Consider the following 26,119-nt stretch of genomic DNA (forward strand, 5'->3'; position numbering starts at 1 on the left):
AGAGGCTTCCGGCAGTTGCTGGTGTGCGTTTTGTTTATTTGCTGTGAGTGTTACTTGGGACTAAGGTGCTTAGGCATAACAAAAACAAACACACAAAGCAGCAGGGCTGGGTATGTTGGCGAGCGCTTGGGTGTTTTCTTCTCCTCCCGCAAGTGCAGCCACGGGCCCTGGCTTCAGTCTCTTACACCTTACAAAGCCCAGCTTGCTGGCAAATTGCCTGTGATGGAGCACAAGTAGATGGAGAAGGAGGAGGAGGAGGATCGCAAGCGTTGCCTAGTAACTTCAGGGCCTCCTTCTACATACTACATTCAAAACAAGAACCAACCTTCCTCAAAGGGGGGGGGGGGCGGGGAGGAGGGCGGGAAGAGCCCAGTTTAAAAACAAAAAATAAAAAGACTATGGCAAAGCCGGTAGCTGAGTAAGCAAGACTTGTAAGCTGCTAACCTTACCAGTGTTCTTAGATGGGAAAGAAGGATAAAAGAGGAGCTCTGCCAGGGATGTGGCGGCAGCTGGGGAAGGGCAGCTTGGTGCTTGCACACACGCGCTGGATAAATGTCAGCTTACCGCAGGGGACGCTCAGAGGAGCAGAAGTGTGATTGGTAGTAATAGCTGCCCTTTCTTTTCTGTGGAGGTCCTTAGTTTCTCCCTGGGTATGTGTAAGGCCCCTGCTGGTTTGGTGTTGCTCTTTCCCGGTTAACAAAACTCCTGATGCCGAGTCTGATGGTGTGCTCTTATCGGGCTGTGCTCTCTGCTTTAATACACGTCTTTCCTCAACTTCCAAGGGTTTTGAAAGAGACTTGAAAAAATGGCTACGAGTTTGAAAGACTGTACCAAGCAGGGTATCAAAGCAGATGCTGACACTCCTAGCCAAACTTCGGGCAGAGTGCAGGAGGAGATGGAAAGACCTGGAGGGGACAGGAGCTCCACAAGGAGAGCAACAAAGCCAAAAATTCTGGGCCCAGGGGTCTTTTCTGAGACTGATACTCCAACCAAGGACCATGCATGGAGACAACCTAGACCCCTTGCTCAAATGTAGCCCATGGCAGCTCAGGGTCCAAGTGGGTTCCCTTGTAATAGGAACAGGGACTCATGAAGTCATGGGCTGGCTCTTTGATCACCTCCCCCTGAGGGGGGGTGTAGCCTTACCAGGCCACAGAGGAGGACAATGCAGCCAGTCATGATGAGACCTGATAGGCTAGGGTCAGAAGGAAGGGGAGGAGCATCTCCCCTATCAGTGGACTTGGGGAGGGGCATGGGAGGAGAAAAGGGAGGGAGGGCAGGATTGGGAGGGAAGAAGGAGGGGGCTACAGCTGGGATACAAAGAGAATAAATTATAGTAATCCAAAAAATTAAAAAAGCAAAATAAAAAAAATGGCTATGAAAGTGCCCTGAAAGCCTGGTGTGGTGATGCACAACTATAATCCAGCACTTGGGGAGGCAGAGGCAGTTGGATCTCTGTGAGTTTGAGGCCAGCCTGGGCTGCAAAGAGAGTCCAGGACAGCCAGGGCTACACAGAGAAACCCTGTCTTGAAAAACCAAACCAAAACAAACAAACAAACAACAAACCCAAACCCAAACCAAACCAAACCAAAACAGTGCTCTGAGACTGACCTCTGTATCTTTTATATTAAAAAAAAAAAAGAGTTAAATCTAAGACATGTCCTTGTACTTGGGAGGCTGAGGTAAGAGATTATAAGGACAAACTGGGCTTCACAACAAGACTGAATCTCAAAGGAAGAAGAAAAGATTCAGTAGTATGTAGTTTCAATCCTGAAAAAAAGCAGGACCCCTTCCCCAAACTCAAACAAACCAAAACTGTTTTACATGGAGTTATGATTCAGAATTAAACATTTTAAGTGAGTGTGTGCACGCGCGCACGCACGTGTGTGTGTGTGTGTGTGTGTGTGTCTGTGTTTGAATGTGGAAGGCAGAGGACAACCTTTGGTATTGTTCCTTGGAAGCTACCCACCTTGTTTTTTCAAACAGGATCTCCCAATGGCATGAATAGGTTGGGTTGGCAGGAGAGTGAGCCCCAGGGATCCACTTGTCACCACCTCCTCTGCAGCAGTTGATCAATAAACATGTGCCATGGTGCTTGCCTTTTTTGCAGAATACCCTGATTTTTGTGTGACAACCACTCTACTCACTGAGCCATTTCCCAAACCCTAATGTTTTTGGAAGGAAAAATGAGTGTTGGGCTAAATAATGTTTATTATTTGCCCTACAATTATTACAGCAGTATTATCTAACCTGCTGTCACAAATAATCAATCAGACACAGACACCTGTTAGATTTGTAATTGCCTTCTTTACTTTGGACCGAGCAGGCATTTCTACCTATAACCTCATCATCTATCTCCTAGCCCCATCCAATGCCATCATTTCCATGTGAGCTACCTTCCATCCATAATCCCAAGCTATTTGCTTGTATTCTTCATCTGGGCCTTTTCATGCCATCATTGGAGTCCTTCTTCCTGGCCCACCTGGTTCCTTCTCCACTCTAACCCACTGTGACATCTTCCTTCCTCCTCTCTCCCCATCTGTCTCTGGTGAGTCTCCTGTCCTCCAAAGCCTTGAAACCCTAGCCAGCCAACCCCCTTCTGCCCTGCCCAGGTATAGGCTATTTAATCAGCCAGTCAGGTAGGTTTACACAACAAGGATAGGTGTACCCAGGCAGTAATCATCATCAATAAACAAGCATCAGACCAACCCCAACACCCTAATTTATATATCTTAGAGGTATGATATAAATTCTATAATTTTGTTAATACAAGTTTGTTTTGTAACAGTTTCTTCTGAGATTGAAACAATCCACTTTGCAGGGAAGCTCCTTAAACAAGAAGATAAACAACTCACAGTAGCATCAGGAAGTCCCTGAAACTGACCAGATTTACTAGGTCTCTCCCTCTCAGAAACACTACAGTTGCAAAGACAACATTCAAACAAGCCAAGCTGTGAACAAGACCCAGAAAAGACAAGCTGAAGAGAAGACTGGAAGACCTGGTGCCCAGAAGAAGCAAAACCTAGCTACTGGAAGAGGTTTAGACCAGAAGAGACACTCTCCAGTGTGCTGAATTGCCTGCAGGTGCTGCGCTCCAGATTCCCAGATTTTGTGAGCTGTCACCCACCTATGCTGGGTTGGGGTGCGATCATGTGATCATGGTAGCAGCTTTGATCATGCAGCTGCCATTTCTGATCCTGTTAACTCCTCACCCATATTACTCTAAGTAACCCCAATGAAACTCATGGTTCACCATGGTGGACTTTGGTGGTAACTGTATTTTGGTCTGTCATGGGCTCCCCTATTGGAGGTGAGAAGATGTGTATGTCACGCCTCCCAGGAAGAGTTTTCTTCCCAACATAATTGGTGCCCAAACACTGACAAGGCAGAGGCAAAGATGAGTGGGGAGGAGTAAGTGCACAGTCCTGGCTATGGGTAACAAGGCATTCGCTGAGGCTCTGAAGACTGAATAAGGAACATCCATGGAAGAAATTGCCCTTTCCTGTATGCTGTGAAAGGAGAAGGAAGGCCTCAGGATCCCCAAGACCAAGTTCTCAACAAGAGACCAAAACAGAAGATAGAGGAAGAAAGGGAAGGGAACAAAGGAGAGGGAAGAGGGATATTTTTCCTAGAGAACAAAGGCCTGCCTCTGGAGAGAGAGAGAGAGAGAGAGAGAGAGAGAGAGAGAGAGAGAGAGAGAGCGCACACACACACACACAGAGGCACATAAGGGGAAACCCCATGTTAGAATGGCGTGTTTAATTTTATTTGGGCATGTTAATTAGGTGAGCTTTTGATTGCCGGACTTCAGTACTTTGCTGGACCTTGGTAGTCAGCCTCAGGAAGATCTTGGTTGCCAGTTTTAGGAATGTAATCTAACAGTTTTTAGCAAAGCAGAGGGGATGGGGAGAAGGGCGAGGCCTGCTAGAGCCATGTTCAACATACTGGAACTGGTCAGAGTCCGTTCAGCGTGGGTTGATGGCCTTTGTGCTATGACAGCATGGTTCTTGCTGTGGGTAGGAAGATGTTCAACTAGGCTGAGGCACCAGGGTTAGGGGAGTCTGTGGGAGGAATGCCAGGGTGGCAGTATTCATCTATGTGGTATGGGGAGGGAGACCTGCTTGGTGGGTGGGGTCTACCTGTGAATACAGAGATGCCCTGAAAACAGTTAGAGGTTTGCAGTGGTTCTCGACCTTCCTAATGCTGCAATTCATTCTTAGTTTCTCGTGATGTGGTGACCCTCAACCATAAGATTATTTTGTTGCTACTGGAATTTTGTTATGAATCATAATGTAAACCTGACATGCAGAATATCTGATACGCACCCCCAACGAGGTTGCAACCCACAGGCTGAGGGCCTCCAGCCTTTAAGATTAGTGCACAAGGGTCAAGATTTCCAGCAAGCAGTGGCAGATACCTGTTGTGTGTAAACGCATCTGAGGCCGAGTTGGTGGCTCACCAGAAGCTTGTTTATATAGAGGAGCAACTGCAACAAGAAAGGAAGCTATGTGGCATCCTCCCTGTCAGCCTCTGACTTGGCAAGGAAACTAGACAAGGGGAGGAGATGGAGGTGCTGGCTTGCTGCTTAATGCTAGGGGGCCGGAAGGAAAACAGGACAAGTTAGATCTGTGCTCAAAAGCCCCTCATGGTGCAAGAACTTGGAAACCATGGGAAACGATTCAGAGAGAGACAACATGGTAAAAACAGAAGACATGATGGTTCAGCCTTTAATAGGAAAAAGGGAAAGTCTACAATCCAGAACACAGATGGGGGGGTGGGAATTAACAATGGCTCAGTATTGGGGTGATCAGGAACCAGTCCGTGCTTGAACTGCTGGAATCGCTGAAGACTTTTAAACAAGTGATGACAGAGAGCCCCTCAGTGTGGCTTGTGAGGCTGCAGTGAGTGCTTGGATCTGCCCAACTGCTGTGGAGGCAGCAAAACTAGTTCTGAAGTGGCAACCAAATATTTTTATGGTTGGGGGTCACCACAGCATTAGGAGCTGTAGTAAAGGGTGGTAGTGCTGGCAAGGTTGAGAACCATTGCTTTAAAGCCTGAGGAGCAGTTCACAGAAGACACCGTGATAGAATGATACAAATGAAGACGATCAGGTGGACGGAACCTTTCCACGCTCTACGAGACTTTGCTGATGTTCCACTTCAGCATCTTAGTTGTGAACTGCGCTTACCTGACACCTGCTAACAGATGACCACAGACTTTCAGAGTGTTTCATCAGGGTGATTTTTGTAAGTTCATTTGCAGCATTTGTTATGGGATGATGGTTTGGGATGTTGCCTTGTCCTGTACATTCTCTGGAAAAGGTCTTGTTATATAAATGACATAATGCTAAACTCTGGATAAGTTCAGAAACCCACTGGAGATACAACCAGTGTGATGGTACTTCCAGCTACCTTATAACCTACAGCAGCTGGGCTAACTGAAAGGAAAATAACAACCCAAAGCTTCCCTGGTGGGTGCAAGAGGACATCCTGGAAGCTCTAAGGTTAGATTGAAAATCCCAGTGCCAGGGATGGGTTGCCTCCCTGTGTGTTGTTGGCCAGGGAGGCCCAGGGCCCCACAACTCATAAAGGCAATTGCTACTGCTGTTGTCCAAACTAGCAAGACTCTGTCTGCAGACATATGTGCATGCGCTGGCTGCAGGACACGGAGCAACTAAGCCTGCACTGAACTGGAAACTCCTACCCTGCTGGCTGGCTTTCCCAGTGCCTTCAGGGGCCGTGGAGAATGCCGATGGAGAACTGTCACCAACATTCCTGTGGACCTCGTGTGCTAAAATGCCAACATGGCAGCACCTGCCTATGCAATAGTGGCTTGTCTATCATGGGTGAGACCAACAGCCTTTTGGGGAAGGCCTGCTCCACGAGAGGGGGTTCATGCCTGGGACTGGCAGCCAGAACAAAACCTTGTTACCCAGGAGGTCACAGGTAATATCTGTGCTTTGCTCTGTCGTGGGCTCCCTATCTGGCGTGAGTAGATTTATGTTGCATCTTCCCAAGAAAAGTTTTGTGACAAAGCTTTATCTTACGTGCTGTGTTCTAGAATTGTCTTATTTTCTTATATGCGTAACTTTAGTGAAATAAGTGCATATCATGCAAGATCTTTATTCTTTGGACTATATAAAAATAAATAAAACAGTTCAACGTTTGGGAATATCACAAATGTAAGAAGTAGTACTGCTATCACCATCCTAAATAACTGGAGTAAATTAGTTTGTTCCTCCATCTTCCAATTATAATGGCGAAGTTAGACTGGAATTAAGCTGGACTGAGACATCACTGTCGGGCGAACACATGAAGAGAACTGTTCCAAAGGATGCTGAGTGGGGACTCTACTGCATTCTGCACTCAGGCACGTCTTTTCCTGATGAGGGCTGACGAACTTCTGCCTGAGGGTCCACATTCTCTACTTCTGCAGCTGGTTCCTCTGAGAAAGAAAACAAGAACAAGTTAACCCTATTCAAATAGACCCAGAAGCAAGCACGCCGGACAGCGGAAAGAACACCGCAGCAGTTGAAGGAAGAAGGGTGATTGGTAAAGTAGGTGCATCTCCCCGTCGGAGCTCTGCGCCCCCTTCTGTCACACGGTGAGCTGTTGGGAAACTATACTCTGCAGGAAACTATGGAGGGGTAAAGGGTGTTCAGTCAGTTAACTTGGGGCTCAAGGTTCAAATATGAACTGTCTGATTTTCCTTTATTCTCTTTTTAGGGGAACAGAGTGTGTTCTCCTTCTAGAAGAGTGGCTTCGAAGTACTAGAAGCTGCTTGGCAAGCTGCCCAGGAACAGGCAATTTGGCAGTCCCACCTAGCTGTGAAGCCTAGGGACCACAGTGACTGCAACTGTAACACAGCCACCGTGGCTAAATAGTGGCACTTTTATCTTGGGGCTAATAACAGCTTCTAATTGGACGTAAGGCCTGCCAACAGAAGAGAAAGCATTCCTGGTACCGTAAGCCTAGACAGCTGGGGAGATCACAGACCCAGCAGGAGAACCTGCTACTACCACTTTCCTAAACCAATACCACCTAACTGTATTTTAAATACTTATTTTTAAATACCCACAGGTTAGGGGAGGTCTCACTCCTCATGAAGTTTTTTTTTCTTTCCCCTAACAAAATGAGAATACTGGTCAAATGCAGGGAGCAACTGACTGTGGGGTACCCAGCCTCATGTGAGGCATCTACAGCACATCTCCTACACCTAAGGCTTAGGCACAAGAAGAGATGGAAAGAGTGTAAGAGCCAGAGGACCAAGAGTAAGCGTGAGACTATTTCTTATAATAGGGAGGTACGCCTGTGACATCTCTACAACGTGGCCTTCTAAACAAGACCTGAACAATTCCAACAACAGCTGACATCCCAAAGCAGGCGGGGCACTCTCAAAGGGCTCCGCCCCTCGATGAAGAGCTACAGCCAATTAATAACTTCTGAGAGAGGGGGGAATGAATCTTCAGCAGAAAAGCGCTTCCACATGCAGGAAAGGTGAATGGAGTCAACAGGTTGTGTCCCTGTGTCCTGATCTTTAACAGCCGCCGAAGAGGAGGCTGTGGATTGTTTGCCTACATGCGTGTGTGAGCACCGTACTCATGCTGGTGCCAGAAGGGGGAATCTGATCCCTGGAGTTAGACTTACACAGTAGTGAGCTGCCTTGTGGGTGCTGCGAGTAGCAAGTGCTCATGCATAACTGCTGGACTACCTCTCAAGTTCTGAGAGCTTTGAAAATACTAGACTGTTTGGTGATCAAGGGTAGAATGGGAATAGTATATAGCATATATAGAATGCGAATGGTGTATACAGCAATCCCAGCATTCTGGAGGCAGAAGGGCTACAAATTAAGAGACTAGCCTGGGTACATAGTAAAACTGTTTCAAAACCAAAACACCCAAACTTCTAACCCCCAAACTGATACTACCCCTCAACAACAAACAAGGAACAACAAAACATGACTGTGTGTGCTGCTCTGAGCAGTGGGCCTCTCATCCACCCGGCGTTTGGTTTGTCCACTGTGTGCTAACCCTCCATCAGCAGCCTCTCGGGTGGGTAGATGAAGCATCATGGCATGGCAGAGCCTGTAGCCATGTTAACATGGAGGTGTGTTTACTTCCTTTAAGTGGAAAGAGGGAAATTTTACTATAACCTGTATGCATAGAAAAAAATAGTACATAGGATTTTATGATCTCCAGTACTTCAGTTCTCTGGAGGCCCTGGCACTAGTCTCTCACAGATAAAGGTAACTACAATATGTATGTCACACAGCATGTAGTTGTGTTTGAAAAACTGAGTGCAGACTGGAGTGGGTGCAGAGGCAGACGTGGTGCTTCTGTGTGGAAATGACTCTCCCTCCCCTGACAGCAAGGGGAGGACTGAGGTGTCCCGGCAGAGGTGAGGGAGCGTCTGAGAGGCACTGACCGACTCACAGGCTCAGCAGACGAAGTCAAACACACATGGGTCCCCTCTGTTCCCCCACTGACCCCTGGCGACCTGGCTGTTACCTACCTGGGCACAGCCCTAAAACGGAGTTATCAAAATAGCGGATTGGGGGAGGTGGTGGGAGAGACTTGGGCCGGTTATCAAGAAACCAAGATTTTGGTGAGTCTTTTGGTGCAGGATCCTGGTAATTCTGTTCCCTGCACCGAGACAGTGTGTTTGGTCTCCTTTTAGCATCTGCCCTAGTCACGTTAGGAGACTTTGGAGAGTCCTCTCGAGCTGTGACGATGAAAGAGTCTCTTTTAAGAGTCCTTTCCTTCCAGGTGTTAACTTCCGTGGAGAGCTGAGAGTTTTCACTTGAATGGAAACAGAAAGAGAGATCAGACAACTCAATTTTTCATGGAAAAAAGAACCCTAGCCTACTAAAACACATAACAAGAAGTTTAGCACTTTATTACATTTGCGCTTGAATTCCACCCTAACACTTTCTGTTTGGATTACTTCCGTGGTTCAGAAAAGGAGCTATATAAAGTGAATAATTAAAGTAAAAAATTTTGATCATAGGGTTTCGAAAACAAAAATAAATTCAAAGTTTAACTTCAGATTAAGTGGTTTATGAGCTGCTGTAGTAATTTGATAAAGTAGGTTTAAAGAATGTTTATTGAAACTTTATAAAAGTGTATTTTCATCTATCCTACTTTCTCTTCATTTTCCTGGTCACTATTTTTCCACCTCCCTGAATCTATCTATACGTGATCAGAATCCTCTTTCAAAATGTAATTTACGTTTCCCACACCCTGCTTTTTGTTTTTGGTCTATTGGACAGGGTTTCAATAGACTTCTGGTGGCCTTGACCTCATGACTTTCCTATCTTCATCTCCTGAGTTCTGGGATTACAGCTTGACACTACAATATCTTGCCCTCTGTTCTTACTTAATGTCATTCTATGTAAAAGATTATTTAGTTGGTAAGTTATTTGACCTGGGATATTTTGTTCATTTTCTCCTTTCTGCAGTGCTGGGGAATGGAGTTCTATGGCCTTGGGCATAGTAGGCAAGCATTCCACTATGGAGCTATCCTGCTAGCTCTTTACACTTAACATGTAATTTTCTTCTGCTGTACCATGAGTACAGTGTTTGCCACTCCTCCACGGTAGTACAAGCCAGGTGATCCAATTCTGTGCACGTGTCTGTCAACAGGGTACAGTAATGGACTTGGGGTGCTCTGTGCACGGCAGCTTCACTGCCTGCTTAGGACTTGTGGCTGGCGCCTTTTCAATGTTCATTTCCTGGTTCTTGACCTATCTAAAAATAGTTCAGAACAGCTGGGAAGATGGCTCAGTAGGCAAAGAACTCAAGTTTAATCCCTAGAACTCCAGTAAAAAAGCAGGATGTGCAGAACATGCTGTGCCTCAGCTGAGGAGGTGGAGGCCAGCGCTCTTGGGGCTTGCTGGGCAGCCAGGTCAGCTGGTCAGTGAGTGAGCTTCGGGTTCAGTCAGAGCCAGTCTCGAAAGCAAGCTGGACAACTGACCGAGGAGGACACTGACCTCTGGTTCTCACACTCACAAGCTTGCACAGTTAATGGATAATAAACGGAAAACAGAGCCAGTATAGTCCCATTTCCTCAAAATATACACTTATTACACAATCTCTAAAAACTGCATTCCCCCAAATTAGTAGAAGGTTGACAACTGCAGGACATGTGAAGTAGCCCTAAATATAGGATCTGTCATGGAAGCAGAACTTGCCCTTTTTACTTATTTGGGTTCTTCTTCTTCTTCTTTTTTTTTTTTTTTTGCTTGCTTTCTTTGAGACAAGTTCTCTCTATAATATAGCCCTGGCCGTCCAGGAGCTTCCTATGAACTTACCTTTCACCACTGACTTTGAACTCTAGAGTGCTGGGATAAAAGGCATGCGTCACACCGTGCTTTGGTTTAGAACTTACCTTAATAGTTGATTCTTTTGCTTCATTAGCTGCTCATTTTGCTTCTTTAACTTAGACATTTCATTTTCCAGCCTCAGATATTCACTTTTCAAAATAAGAGCTTTTGTGCTTTGGACAATGCCACTGCCACCTCCACAGGTTAAAGGTTTACTCAAAGGCCGAGAGTCACGTTCTGCTATCACTGCAGGAGGGGAAACACACAAACACAAACACATACACACAGGTTGATAATCTGTTTTAAGTAAAACAAAAAACAATAGGGAACTTTCTGTGTGGCCCAGGCTGGCACTGAACTGGTACTGATCCTCCTGCATCAGCCTCCCAAGTGTAGGAATTATGGGCATATACCACCATGTCTAGCCAGGCAGATAATCTTAGTTAGCTCAAATAAAAGAGATATTAAAATAAAAGAGAGATAAAAATTGTAACAGTCTCTATGAAAACCATGTCTTGGAGGGCATCTCTGATTTTTTCTTTCTCTGTCACCTCCTCAGTCTGCTTGACCATCTGGTCGTCAGGTCTCCATTTCTTTACACTCTGCCTCCAACAGCTGCATCCTCCAACAGCAGCGTTTTATAATCGGAGCCATCTGAGGTAATCACTTGTGGGGCTTGTCGCCTGCTACCTCACAGCATGCCGTGCAGACTCTGCCCCAGGTCACTCAGTACACTGCAAGTGCTTAACGTGTACTAACATATGTGTGTGAACTAAACATCCCTTCCAATGAGGTTAGCCTGTGTTAGCATTGTAGAAAAAACTGTACACAAATAGCGTTGTCACTTATTTGAACACCCCATTGGGTCACCAGCAGTTCATTAAAGGCACAGAGTACATGTGAGATTAGTGACGTCCACTTTTAGCATTCAGGTACAATATAGCTCAGGCATCTCCGAAACCAGAACTGGTCCAGTATACCAGTAGATTAGAGATGAATATCTCATTAAATACAGAAAAGGTCTTGACCAAAAACCAACCTCTATCATGATAAAAGTCCTGAACAGACTAGGATAGAAGCAATATATCCCAGTATAATAAAGAGTCTACAGCAAACCCACAGCCATAGTCTGGATAAATAGAGAAAAACTCCAGGCACTATTACTGAAACCAGAAACAAGACAAGGATGTTCTCTCCCCTCCTGTTCAATATAGCGATCCAGGTCTTACTGAAGGGAATAAGACAACCAAAGGAGATCAAGGGGATACAACTAGAAAAAGTCAAAGTACTCTTATTTGAATATGATATGATTTGATGCATAAACAATCTTAAAAATTCCACTAGGAAACTTATATAGCTGATAAACACTCTTAGCAAAGAATCAGAATACAAAATCATCATACAAAAATCAGTAGACTTCCTAAAAAACTCTTGGAATAATTCTGACCAAGCGAGAGTCTTGTACAATAAAAACCTTAAGACTTTTAGAAGATGATTTTGAAGATGACATCAGAAGATGGAATGATCTCCCATGTTCATGGATTACTATTTTGAGAAAGGCCATCCCACCACAAGCATTCTATACATTCAGTGAAATTTCCTTCAAAATTCTTCACAGAAACTGAAAAAATAATCTTAAACATCATATGGAAACATAAAGAACCCAAGATAGCTACAACAACCTTGAATAATAAAAGAACTGCTGGAGTTATCACCATCCAGATTTCAAATTATAGCAGAGTTACACAGCACTAAAAACAGCTTGATGTTGGTGTAGAGTCAGACATGATGCGCAATGGAATGGAAGACCAGTATGTAAGTCCACAACCTGTGGACACCTGACTTTTGACAAAGAAGCAGAAAACAAAACATGCACAGTAGAGAAAAGACAGCATCGTTAACAAACGGTGCTGGCCAAACTGGTGGGCTGCGTGTAGAAGAGTGAAAATAGAGCTGTATTTGTCATCCTGCACGAAAATCAATCTGAATGGATCAAAGACATCCACACAAGGCCAGCTATCCTGAATGTGATACCAGAGAAAGTAGGGAATAGGCTTTCCCTGGAAAAGACTTTCTGAATAGGCCCCCCACAGCAGAAGCATAAAGACCAATAATTAATAACTGGGACTGTAGGAAGTTGAAAATCTTGTGCACACCATCATTCTAGTAGAATGGCAAGTTATCACTGGAAAAAAATTTTTTACCAATTGTACACCTGACAGAGTATCTAGAATATAAGAAGAACTAAAAAAAACAAACCAAAAAAACCTCTCCCTGCCAAACAAAACAAAAAATGGGGCGTGGAGACTAGAGAGATGGGCAGTTAAGAGCATTGGCTGCTCCTCCAGAGTACCTGGGTTCAACCCCCACCACCCACATGGCAGATCACAACTGTCTGTAACTCCAGTTCCAGGGGAATTGACACCTTCATACAGAAATACATGCAGGCAAAACACCCATGTACATTAAAAGAAAAAGGAGGAAGGTACAGAGATAAACAGAGAATTCTCAGAAGATGAAACACAACAGACCAGGAAACAATTACAGCAATGTTTCTCAACCTTCTTAATGTTGCTACCCTTTAATGCAGTTTCTCATATTATGGTGAGAATCAAATTATTTCGTTGCTACTTCATAACCGTAATTTTGCTACTGTTATGAATCATAATGTAAACATGCAGGATATCTGATATGTGACCCTGTGAGGGTCATGTCCTACAAGTTGAGAACCACTGACTTAAAGAAATATTTAAATTCTTAGCTATCGGAGAAATGCAAATGGAAAGTACTTTGAGATTCCATCTTATGCCAGTCAGACCTTTTCCTCCTGCTGGGTTGCTTCACCCAGCCTTTAGTTGAGGGTTTGTGCCTGGTCTTATTGTATCTTGTTGTGTGGTGTTTGGTTGATGTCCCTGGGAGGCCTGCTCTTTTCTAAGGGGAGATGGAGGCGAGGATCTGGGGGAAGTGGTGATGGGGAACTGGGAGGAGTGGAGGGAGGGAAAACTGCTGTTGGGATTTACTGAATCATCATCATCATCATTGTTCTTCAACTTACTTGAGGTATCCTGGGCCTGTTGATTTCTTCTGAGATTTTCTCTCAGCAGTCTTATCATTTCCTTTTGATGTTCAACAGTGGCTTTTGTAGAAAGAATCCTAACAAGAATAAGATAATAAAAATATGTAAATATCCAAGTGATTTTATGTGAAAGAGTAAATAGAACTGTTGCAGAAAATGTTCTGATTTGATATGCCATACTGAAATAACACCCCTATGCTCTAAGAGATCAGCCCCTGGAATACAGCCTGGCTCTCACGTCTACACCCAAATGCAGGTACTCTGTTCAGCTGTAGGAGCAGTTAGCTTTGTTCTTGAGAAATTAATCATTTAAAACTTCTGGAAACATGATAGGTCTTAGTTATATACTGAAAAAAATAATTTTTTTGGAGCCACTAAAAACTGTTACCACAGGGTGATATAAAGCACCAGAGCATGAAAAGAAACAAAACAAACCAAAACAGCAACAACAAAAACAAAACAAAACACTTGGAAAGCAAATCCTTACTGTAGCTCTGATTTATGGCAAAAAGCAAAGGTCAAATTCAGCAGTGCTTCCCAGAAGAAAGAGATATTTTCTGAATTGTCAGCCAGCAATTCAAGCATTAATCAGCAATGGTATTAAAAATGCCATCTCAAAAATTATACTGTTCTTAAAAACTATGAAAATAGTGCTGGCATTTAATTCCAGCACTTGGGAGGCAAAGGCAGGTGGATCTTTGAGTTTGAGACCATCCTGGTCTACAAAGTGAATTCCAGGACAGCCAGGGCTACACAGAGAAACTCTGCCTCAAAACCCCAAAAACTATGAAAATAAATGCTGATTGTATTTTATAGGTGAAACTGACCCTTCTGATTAAGAATATAACACTGGTCTCATTGAAACCATAAGCTCTTATCAATGCCAGGCTGGTGACACTGCATGAGGACTCACAGGTTGGTACTTTCTAGGCAGAGTTAAATGACATTCATGACAAGGAAGAAATTCTAAGGAGCTAGGTCACATCTTAGGATATGCTCTTTCATAAGCCTCCCTTTTATTCAACACGAGGACTGGCTGAGGCTAACAAGCTAAGGTGATGGGCAGACTTCCAATTGCGTTCCTCTTTCCATTATGCTCTACACAGAAAGACCTTCTGGCATTGTAACAGGACACACAGGTAAGTTAGTAAAAAGAGGCTATGCTGTGGAGTCCCAAGTAACAAAAGAAAACAATCTTCACACAGAAACACAACAGGGAGAAGAAAGGGAATGAACAGAGCCTTAGTCAAATACCTGTGCGCACAGAGGAAAGCAACGGCTCTCAACGCCAGGATGACAGGCCACTTTGAAGGTTTCATTCCTATATTATCAAGGAAGAAAATTCAAAGACACCCTGCTCAATGATGAGAGCTGTGCTCATTGTTTTTCGGTACTGGGAATGGAAACCAGGGCCTTGTTAATTCCAGGTAGGCACCTAGCACTGTGCTTAGTTCTTAATAATCTGCATATGTAATCACAATTGAATGAGCTCAAAACCTGTTTCTAAAAGCTAAATATTTTTACAAATTGCTTTCTCGAAAGTGAACGAATGCAAAGGTGTTTGTGTAGTTTATAAAGAAATGCTATGCGACTAAAGACACGTTCAATGAAGGTGAAGACAGACATACTCCTTTTCAAATTCCTTGGCGGTTTCCTTCTTTTCTAGGTCAATTTTCACCAGTTTCATTTTGAGATCCTCAATTTCTTCTTTATAGGGTGCAGCTCCTAAAGCAACTTTGTTCTTTCATAAAAAAAAAAAAAGTAAAGAAAAATAATGATTAGTTTTGATTTTGCCAGCTGTTTTGTTGCCTTTGCTGTAGCAGTGCCTAAAAATTGCCTATAACTGACACATGAATTACAAAGGATTTAACTTTAATTGACTAATATCCCAATATTTAATGTGAAGTATACTTGAAGCTACATGTAAGCTAATATTTTTTTTCTTTTTTCAAAAGAACAAACAAACACTTTTTCTCAGTGAAAAATGTGATATACTTTACCAAATGAAACAGAAAGGTTGAAAAATCATGAAATGGGGGCTGGCGCATGGCTCAGTGGTTAAAAGCACTGGGTGCTCTCACAGACAACCTTGATTTAACTTCCAGTACCCAAATGACAACTCTCAAATGCCAGCAAGCACAGACATACATGTCAGCAAAAACACTCATACACATAAAAATTAAATAAAAATTAATAATGTATTAAAAATTGTATTAATAAAAATACAAATAAAAATTAAACAAACAAACCAACAAATGAAATGAGCAAACAAAGGAAAACAAAAGAGCAGCATGGTGGCCGGAGCAGACAGGAACCCAAGCAGCACAGCCCTGGAGCTATTTTTGGATTGGGGCAATTTAGTGAAACCATATTTACTCGGAGTACAAGTAGCCTTACGCGTCCGCAAAGACATGTATCTTTAAAGAAAACCATGACTGCACTAAAACGTTTTCTAAATTTCCTTCTTTGTGTGTGTGCATACACATGTGCCATGGCTTGCAGTGGAGGTCAGAGGACAACTTCAAAGTCAACCCGCTCTTTCTGCCATGTGGACTCTGGGGACTACACTCAGGCTTGGTGGCAAAGCATCCCTATGAGCCATTCTGCAGCTCAACTATTTTTAGAGTTTTATTTAAGCTTACAGAAAAACTAAAAGTGCAAGAAAGTTCTCACGGTACATTGTCTACAAGTGAACTAATATTGGCATCTTATTTTATTTTAGAGATAGGGTCTCACTGTGTAGCTTGGGTCGCCTGGAACTTACTATGCAGACAATATGGCTTCCCTCACAGAGCACGGCTGGCCTGGCATTATTAAGGTGTGCACTACCACCCCTTCCCTAATAGGGGTACTTGTAGTTGATCGCTCTTGACCTAGGCCCATAGTTACATTAGGTTTATTTAGATCCCCCCCACTTTACTTACTCATCTCTCTCTCCTCCCCATTCATGGCAAATGCTAATCTTTTACTGTTTGCCTAGTTTTGTCTTCTGAGGTTTTTCTACAAGGGTAGGAAGCCTTTTCAGATGGCTTTTAGATTTATGCTTTTAAGGGGCCCCGCCCCTGTCTTTTCATGACTTGTTAGGTCTCCCCCTATATTCCCTAGTTTTTAAAAGATAGGATCTTTCATATTTTTGGTGAGCTTTATTCCCAGGGTTTTTTTTTTTTTTTTTTTTTTTTTTTTTTTTTTTTTGTGGGTGGCTACTGTGAACAGGTTTATAGAGGAAGGCAACTGATTTGTGTTAATTTTTTTGTCTATCCTGCCACTTTGCTGAAGGTTTTTTTGTTTTGTTTTGTTTTCTTTTCTTTAATCAGTTCTGAGATTTTCTGTGGAGTCCTGAGGGTCTTTTGTGTATAAAACCAATCATCTGCAAAAAGGAATACTTTGATTTCTTTTCCTTTTGTATCCCCTTTACTTCCTTCTCCTGTCTTACTGCTTTAGCTCATATTTCAAGCACTATCACAAATTGGAGTGGAGAGAGAAGATACTTGTTTGTGATCTTAGTGAGAATGATTTGAGCTTTCAGTGATGTTAGCTATAGGTCTGTCATATACAGTCTTTATTAAATCAATGGTCCTTCTATACCAAGCAGATCTAGGACTTGCTATGTAGCTAAAGATGACTTTAAACTCTTGATCTCACTTCCCGTATGTTGGGATGACAGGCTGTGCCACCAAACCTTAAGCACTGCTGGGGAACCCAGGGCTTTCATCATGGTGGGCAACCATACTTACCAGCTGTGCTATGTCCTTACTTTTGTTGTTTGTTTTTGACACAGGGTTTCTCTGTGTAGCCTTGGCTGTCCTGGACTCCCTTTGTAGATCAGGCTGGACTCTATCTCACAGAGATCCACCTGCCTCTGCCTCCCCCAAGGGATTACACAGGTGTGTGCCACTGCACCCAGCTTCCCATTACTTTTTAATAGTGCAATAACATTGCACAATATCAGAATGCATCCATATATCTTCTGAGACTGAGTTCATTCTAATTTTTTCCCCAATTTCATATCAGATTGCTTGATTTCCTGCCTGTTAAATTTTAGGAGGGTATGTGTGTCTCTCTCTGTGTTTATCTTGCAGTATTTTTTTATCTGGAGATAAAGAACTTTTATATATTTTCTCCTTTTTTTTTTTTTTAACTTTATTCTTCTGGACAGAGCCTCTGAAGAGGAGAATTGAACAGTAAGAGTCTGATGTGTTTATGTTTAATCCTATGGACTGTTCTTTTGGTTTAATGTAAAGAGCCATTGCCTAACCTAAGGTGATGTGTATGTTCTCCTGTGCTGTCTTCATTATTGTATTTTACATTTATGTCTGTAGCATGTCTTGTCTTTTTAGATGGGCTCGTGCTGTGGGGGCCAGGCAGGTCCTGGGCTGCAGAAAGCACATCATCCTCCCATCTCTGCCTCCTGAGCACCACGTGAGCATGTCACTCCCACCTTAAGAAACACTTGTGGTGTCCAGGTGTCTAGCATCAATATTTGATGGATTGTCCTCTCCCCACTGAGGGGCCTTTGTGTGTGTCTGTCTCTAGGCTCTCTGTTATGTCTCACTGATCTGTTTGTCTACATACTGTTTTAAAAGTTCAAACAAACCAACAAGAAAATTTCAGTAGATGCTGAAAGTGTAGAAATTATACAGGTAGTCTTTGGATATGATACAAAGAAAGTTATCACATAAAACACTACCTAAGCAGTTCTTGCCGCAGGAAATCAAAACCGGAAAGGCTGATTTAGAAATGAGTGACAGCAAGACCTCTGCATAGCAAACACATCACCTGTGCTCAGGGAGATACTCAACTGCCAGCCTTCAAGTGTTCTGGGTTATTATGAATTAATTCCTACCTGATAAGATTTGTTTAGCCCGTAGATTAGGTGGATTCTGCTAACCATTCTTATTCTAGAAAAATAGTCCTCTGTGCTTTGATTTGACTCATATCAGACTGAGAAAATACAGAAAAGGGGTAGGAGGCAGCTCAGCAGGTAACAACACATCTGTTCTTCCAGACAACACAAGTTTGCTTCCCAGCGCTCACTTCAGGCAGCTCCTGTAACTCCTGCTCCAGGAGATCAATGCCTTGGACCATCTCAAGCACACGTATGTATTTGCTCCCTACCCCCAACCCAGTTAAAAATAATAAGCTTCTAAAAGGAGAGAAATGAATGAATATGGGAAAATTCCTACAGCTCCATTTCAGTTCTGAATTGAGGCATCGTAAGTCTCTTACTTTATATCCCACTTTCTAAAATACTCATTCTTTTTACATGTTCTCCCTTTTTGCTAAAGTTTAAATATTTTACTCTAGTTTTTGTAGCCATTCTAATGTCGGCAAAGGCATTTGTTTAGGATGGTTATAAAGGCCTAGTATAGTTTAGGTTTTAAACAAATTCACTGCTACCTGATTTGAACAAATCGCTCTATTATATTAGACAGCTTAGGAGTAAATATTGAAATAAGTGCTTTTGGATGCCACAGGCTTGAAAATATGATTCACAGAAACAACTTTAAAAAGTCAAACTCTGAAGAGTTTATGGATCTCTTCCGTATGACAAGCAGAGCCATATCCTGGTGCATCGTTAAATCTAATTCTACCGTGTCTGCAGCATCCTTGACGCCTGAGGCAGCCCAAAGTAGGCTGACAAAATGTGATGCTTACTGTATGTTGAAATTCTTTTTTTCCAGCACAATAAAAATAATCACTTAGTTGGGCAGTGGTGGCGCACGCCTTTAATCCGCACACTTGGGAGGCAGAGGAACTCTGCGAGGATGAAGCCAGCTGTGTCTACACAGTGAGTTCCAGGACAACTAGGGCTACACAGTGAACCCTGTTTCGAAAAACAAAACAAAACAAAATAAAAACCAAACAAAGAAAAAAAAAACCCAAGCAAACAATTAAAAAAAAAAAGTTAGTAGTCTACACGTGTACTGCCACATGTCGCCTAGGCACTTCCTTTGGAGCCTTAGAAGTGAATGGGACCCTACACAGGTGTTACAGTAAGGCGGGAGAGCCGAGCGTCAAATTACCTGCCAAATCCAACAGGCTAAGCAAAGTTTTTGTTGAGGAAAATGGTCGAACTTACCTGAAGTATTTGTACTGTCACTTTTGTGTTTTCAAGGCATTCCTCTGACTCATGGACTTTGCTCTGGAGTTTTGCTACTAAATCCTTAGTCACTGCTAGTTCTTTCTGCATCTTTGTAATCTGGCCTTCTTTATGTATGGCAATTTCTTTAGCTTCTTGTAGGGAGCTTTCTAGCTCCCGAATTTTCTGTTAAAGAAAGTACAAATACATAGGGCAAATCCACAAATCTTAAAGAAAGAATTACACAGTATATTAAATGAGATAAAAATGATCATACATAGTTATGAGGTTTTCACAGACTGAAGCCAATCGCTGTGAGCTCAAGGCCAGGCTGGTCTAGAGTTCCATGATAACCAGGGCTACACAGAAAAACCCTGTCTCAAAAACAAAGACCACCCCCACCCCAACAAGTCCTTTTCCTTAGAAAATGACGTTTTCCATGTTAAAGAATGCTAACATTTCACATTATACCCTGCTAGCAGGTTCGTTAAATCATGCAAATGAGAACACAGCACATACATGACACACTAGTCAGCACCTTTTAATTAGCACTATTAATACAAGGGCACTCTGACTTTCTAAAGAAATTAAAAGGTGAAAATAGATGAAAAACAAAACAAAACAAAATCCTGGAAACCACATAATCAAAATAAAGTCTCCTTACCACAAAACACACCTTTTTGGGTAACCGCTGACCCTACCTACAGAACATTTCTGAGCAAGAAGAAGCAAGTATAAAATTTATAAAAATGGTCAACCATAATAATACATACAGTTACACTTGGAAAACAAAAGCAAAAACCTGTGATCTTCTTCTTCCTAATAGCAATTGCTAAACTAGTAGTTGATGTTTTATATTAAGTATTTGTTTTGGGAGAAATGATAAATTATCTTGGCTTTTGGTTCTCACTAGGATATTCTGCATGCTAAGAAAACAAAGTAGAATATTTGCTCTTGTTACCAATTCCCAAGCAAGGGCAGCAAACAGTTTACCTGGGTTGTTCAGAGGATACTGATCCTTATGCACATGCTGCTAAGTCAGATAAATCTTTAATGGTTCTGCCATACTTTTAGCCTCTTAGCTTTTTTATTATGATCATATTAATCAATATGTAAGACAATAACTAAAAATAAGCTAAACTGCTCTTTTCTTCTAAGCTAACTTGTTTTCCAAGCATATTACATTTTAGCTGAAGTTCATACATTTTAAGAAGTTAATAGCATACTGTAGAAATACTATACATGGCAACAAACTGTCTTGTACCTAATATTTAAACGAGGACTTACTTCTGCTTTAGAACTCACAGGAAAGATCTCACATGAAGCCACATTTCATAACCAGTTGAATGGTAAGTACAGTATACCCATATGTGTGTGTTGCTTGTCACACACGGGTACAGTAGTGACTTCATACTCAGAGAACGCATTAGTGCTATATGTTTGCTCTAAACTCCAGGAAGCTGCATACCTCTGAGGCTGGCTCTTCAGCTCCGGAGGCAACATGAAGATTCCTACTGTCCTGTGTGGGAGGCTGTGCAGTAGGACGCACATGGGCTGCAGACAATGTCTGGTAGTCTGTAGATAGTTGTTCAGTTTTTTCTTTTAGTGATTTCAGGAAGTGTTCCAATTCTTTGGATCTAATAGCATGTTTTTCCTCAAACTCTGTGGATCCATTTATCATGGCCTATGAACAGTTCAAAATAATCGATGCATTAAAATTACGTTAAAAGCCACTGGAATTCTAGGACAGTGTGCTTGCTGAAATTCCTTATTTAGAACATCTTAGAACAGTGCTTAAGACAATGAATGCACATCTTTCTTTCAACATGCTGCCTGCTAATCATGCTGTGAATAAAAAGAATAAGGGCTGAGAAGGCCTACACTGATCCGAAAGATAATTTCATTGGATTTACAGTAACATGGAAGGAGGACCTGAAGAACTGTGTAGGTTCAAGTCATAATAGCAGGGCACTCACAGTAGCCTTAACAGTTATCTATTTTCTCACTTCATTACAAACCTCAGCTCACAGAGAAAATAAAATTTACTGATTTAAAACCCTGTTGTATGAATTTAGGTATTTTCTCTGCATTTCTGTCTATGCACCTTGTATGTGTCTGGCACCTTTGGAGACCAGAAGAGGCTTTCAGATCCCCTGGAACTAGAGTTACCGACAGCTGTGAGCCACCATGTGGATACTAGGAATCTAACCCAGGTTCTCTGCAAGAGTAACTAGTGTTCTTAACAGCTGAGCCTAATTTACTGATTTTTCTGCCCTAATTTACTGATTTTTGCTAATTAATCTATAAATCTTCTATCCCTACGTAGATAAACAGTCAAAACCACTATTCCATTTTACACTGAAGGCTGCCTGACAGTATAAGGCTGCCTGACTGGTTTAGGTCAGAACACATTAGAAGCTGACAGAATCTTCAACACCAAGTGTGAGCGAGGATCTTGGTACTAGGAGAAATTATCTGTAGGGATGAGTATTCGTTATTGCTGGCTAATTTTTTTCAGAAACCTAACTGAAAAAAATATCAGCACATAAATGCCAAAACCCAAAATAGCAGTCGGTACATCTGGAATGTACAATTTAGGATTAGAGCACATGACAGAAAAGCTCCTGGGGTGAATGCACATAGGTCCCTCTGGCAGCCAGCCAGGACTCTATGATTTTACTATAGTGCTGCCCAGAGCCTTAGTACACACCCAGGTCTCAGTTTCCCTGAGGCCACTGGGGCAAAGGTTCAGTCTTCACAGGTAGTGAGAGGACTGAAAGAGAACAGTGAGCAGAGGCAAAAATCTCAAAAATGGGAACTCAGTATCACACACAAACAGCCTGTTACCTTCCCAAGTACAAACCTGTTTAACTATCTTGAAGAAGCATAATACAATAAAAGAATACATTTTAAACAAGCAAAATTTTTATAGAGCACCTACATATAAATTACAGAAAATATACGCCAAGTCTAACCCTCATAGGAATGAGTAGAAAAATAAAAGCAAAGAATAAGAGAGCCTGAAGGATGGACAACTGTACTCACAAGTATTTTGCTATTATAGAAGTTATTCACTTGGCACACGTTATTGTTTTCCTTTTGGATGGCGCTTTTAAGCTTCTCTGTATCAAAAGGAGGGCTCAGCCATTTTCCCAATAAGTGAGTCATTTCTTTCCTATTACTTAGGACTTGTTGGAATTCAGTTTTTATGGTGAGGAAGTCATTTTCTGAAAAATCTTTGAGAATTTCCTGTGTAAAAAACAGATACCAAATTGTACGAACATTAGGAAAAGTTTTACCCAACTAACATAAAACTATAAAAATATAATGGGGAGAAAACTCTACTGAACTTAAATGAATCCTAGTTTAAAACTTTATTCCCATTACTTGCATAAGAGAATGCTGGCAATATATTCTGCATGAAAGAGATATTTCACCTATATGCCCTGGTCACTGCTTTTCTGTGTACATAGCAGGCTTCATTTGCATGTTGGGAACTGCACCTGCTTTACATTGTTGGGAGAACAAGAAAGTCCTTGTGGAGCTGATACAGGGAAAGAACTCTGACTTTCAGCCATGGATGTAAGAAGACACTGGGAAACCTAAAGTTCTGTTAATTCTCACAGCCTGTTAAGTTTGTTTTCTGTGTCTATGCAGGTCAGTGTCCCAAGCCATCCCTTGGTCAGTTACCATTCCATGAGTTACTAATGATTTCTGATGAGTGAAAATGACTTTAAACACATACAAAGGTATCTATTCATAAAAGGCTTAAAACCATATTAAATGCATTAAAAATAAGGTATACCTCAATATGGAGGTCCATATCCTGGCTCAGCTTGAGGCCCTGTAAGTCTCTGGACAGAATATCATAACCTGGTTGAAAGCTCTGTATTTTAATTTGTAGTTTGTTCTGCTTTTCCACTTCCTCAATAAAAGCCATTTCAAATTTATTGATGAAATCATGTTGCTCTTCCTTTATCCTTGCAATGTGGCTTAACACGTACTTGAAGAAAAAGACAAATTAAGAAATGAGACATTGTATTTAGGAGACGCTTTCGATGTCTGAGATGGGGAGGTCTCTTGTTTATTATTTATACCGTGATAGATGAAGAAGAAGAAAGCAGTCACTCTTTTCCCCAAGCTACTCTTCTCAGCACCTGGGAAAAGTAACCCTTCTAGACTACCATGTCCATATCTGACGTCCTACTGGATGTATCACAGGTTCAGTGGTCTTAAAGTGTCACACGGCCCTTTCCATACCCTCCTTTTCCTATTAGATTTCTAAACAATTATGTATGTGGGTGTCTTGCTTACATGTGTGCCTGGTGTCCATGGAGGCCAGAAGAGGGCATCGGATCCCTTAGAACTGGAGCTGCCGATGCCTGTGAGTCACAGAACAATGCTGGAGTGAACTCTCGAGTCCTCTGGAGGAGCAGCCAGGGGTCAGGCCACTAATCCATCTCTCTAGCCTTATGACATAATTTTTGGTTACTGGCAATCCTCTACTGTCACACATTTGAGATTAAAAAAAAAGTATCCTATTTCATTTTACATAAAGTTATGTGTATATGTCCGGTGTCACATGAGTGTAGGTGCCCACAGGCCCAGGAGAGAGCGTCAGAAGCCTGGAGCTGTAGTTATAGGTGATGTGAGCTGTCTTGATGGGGTGTGAGGAGCTGAAATGGGTTCTCTGTAAGTGCTCTTAGCTGTTGAGCCACCCCTTCAGTCCCATTTTAGATTTTCAAAATATTCTTCCAATCTTGTCTGATTAACCCGAAAATGTGACATACTTTAAGATTTCCTTGTCAAGCATATTTAGACGTCTGGCTTTAAGGTAATGATAATCTCAATACTGCAATGTTCCCCAGACCTTATAAATTTTATAAGGGGGATCCATGAGAGGATTATCAGAGCCTTGGGAACAATTTTCCAAGGTATGGCAAATGCCTACTTCTGAGTTCCTCAACCCCTTCTTAACTTTGTAAATTTGACCTTTTCTCTAAACCTCCAATTGCTCTAACTATGGCCACCAATGAGTCCATTTTCACCAAAGGGAAATGCATATTCCAGTTAAGGCATGTGCCACCCCAGGGCACACCATCTTGTGTGTGTGTGTGTGTGTGTGTGTGTGTGTGTGTGTATGTGTGTGTACAGGATGAAGGCTGATGTTGGGCCACTTCCTCAGAGGCTTCCCACCTTATTTTTTGAGGCAGGATCTGTCATTGTACTCAGAGCTCATCAATTCAGCCTGACTGGCTGGCTAGGAAGCCCCAGAACCTCCTGTCACCATCTCCACAGCCCTGGGTCACAGGTGTGAGCCGCCATGTTGGCTTTTAACATGAGAGCTGCGGATCCAAACTCAGGCCTGCGTGCTTGCACGGTGAGCACGCCCCTGACTGCATCATTTCCAGGCCCCCAACCCTGTCTTGACACTCTCCTGCAAAGGGTTTTGAACAACAGCCTTGTGCCTAGCTCTTCTCTGCCTTTGTCTTGTCTATCTTGGACGCTATGTCTGGTTCTCTTGGACACTTTCTAGAGTTCTCCTCTTCCCTAATTATCCTAAGCATCTCTTATTCTAGATGCTTTCTGACCCACCTTACCCATGTTACACTATTACATGCACACTTGACTTTTCTCCTGACAAACCTCAGGTTCAACTAGATGCCCTGGGTTTTCTTGAGTGGTATGACACGAGAACTACGACTTCAACGCACCTCAGACTAAGGTGATCTCCCCTTCTGAATTCACCTACTTTGCTACTCTCTTTAAAAAAGTCACCACCATAAACCTGGCCAAGCATGTCGAGGGACTTCATCCATAGTCCTCTTTCTTCCCTCCACCGTCTACCATTTGGACCTACTATTCTCAGCTGCTGGGATGTTCAGTCTATGTGTCCTCTCTACCCTACACAACTTTCCCTGGCAGGACAGTCACACAGTCTTTCACTGGACCGGGTTAGTGGTTTTTCCCTGCCTGTGTACACAACCTCTTCAAACTCATTTTTGCTTATTCTCCAGTAGAGTTTATTAAGATGATAACCCAACTTGGTTCCTGCAGCCACTTAAAATGAACGTCACTGGCTCCACGTCATCTACACGGCGAACGCCTCGCTTTACTGCTGGGCCTGGCTTCCACAGCCTTGCCTTCCATCACACAGGTCTATCACACAGCACTTTCCTTCAGACTGAAACATTCTTTCCAGAACAGAAGGGAGGCTCTCTCCAGGCTCACAAAGGAATAAACTTTACATGCCCTAGAAAGTGACAAGATTCACAAAGAGCCTCCTCAGGGTTCTGAAGCAGAAAGTAACTGTTGGAGGAGGAGGCCCTGGGTAGCCAAGCTGCCAAGGAGAGAGCTTAGATTATTGAGCTGCCTCCATGACATGCAGGAGGCTCCAGAAAACACAGCTTTCCTGAGTCGTCACCCTTTTTGTGGAGAGCTGTGGCCAAGGCAGCTGTCATCCCTGAGTATCTCCTCAAACTATACCTCAATAAACTCATTGGTTCACTGAGTTAGACTTCAGTGCAATTGCTATTTTAGTCTGCCATGAATTCCCTATCTGGGTGAGCAGACATGTATATCCCCAGGAAAAGTCTGTCATATAACAGACCTGTCCCTGCCTCCACGGTGGCACTCACTGCCTT

At 42.6% G+C, this 26,119-nt stretch overlaps 1 protein-coding gene across 1 annotated transcript in view; it reads right to left on the reverse strand.

The window, feature by feature from the left end:
* Positions 1–4,711: 4,711 nt before the first annotated feature.
* The window catches only part of Cenpe (centromere protein E), a 71,044-nt gene continuing 49,636 nt past the window's right edge, over positions 4,712–26,119 (reverse strand). The window contains exons 38-46 of the mRNA XM_021653620.2: positions 23,281–23,478; positions 22,521–22,724; positions 20,944–21,159; positions 19,476–19,661; positions 15,025–15,137; positions 13,376–13,473; positions 10,386–10,566; positions 8,511–8,797; positions 4,712–6,444 (exon numbers count right to left, since the gene is read on the reverse strand). Coding sequence (XP_021509295.1) covers positions 6,350–6,444; positions 8,511–8,797; positions 10,386–10,566; positions 13,376–13,473; positions 15,025–15,137; positions 19,476–19,661; positions 20,944–21,159; positions 22,521–22,724; positions 23,281–23,478 — 1,578 coding nt within the window. The 3' untranslated portion in view covers positions 4,712–6,349. The remainder of the gene's footprint in view (positions 6,445–8,510; positions 8,798–10,385; positions 10,567–13,375; positions 13,474–15,024; positions 15,138–19,475; positions 19,662–20,943; positions 21,160–22,520; positions 22,725–23,280; positions 23,479–26,119) is intronic.

The sequence above is a fragment of the Meriones unguiculatus genome, chromosome 10 (genome assembly GCF_030254825.1).
Source record: "Meriones unguiculatus strain TT.TT164.6M chromosome 10, Bangor_MerUng_6.1, whole genome shotgun sequence".
In the NCBI taxonomy this organism is placed as follows: domain Eukaryota; kingdom Metazoa; phylum Chordata; class Mammalia; order Rodentia; family Muridae; genus Meriones; species Meriones unguiculatus.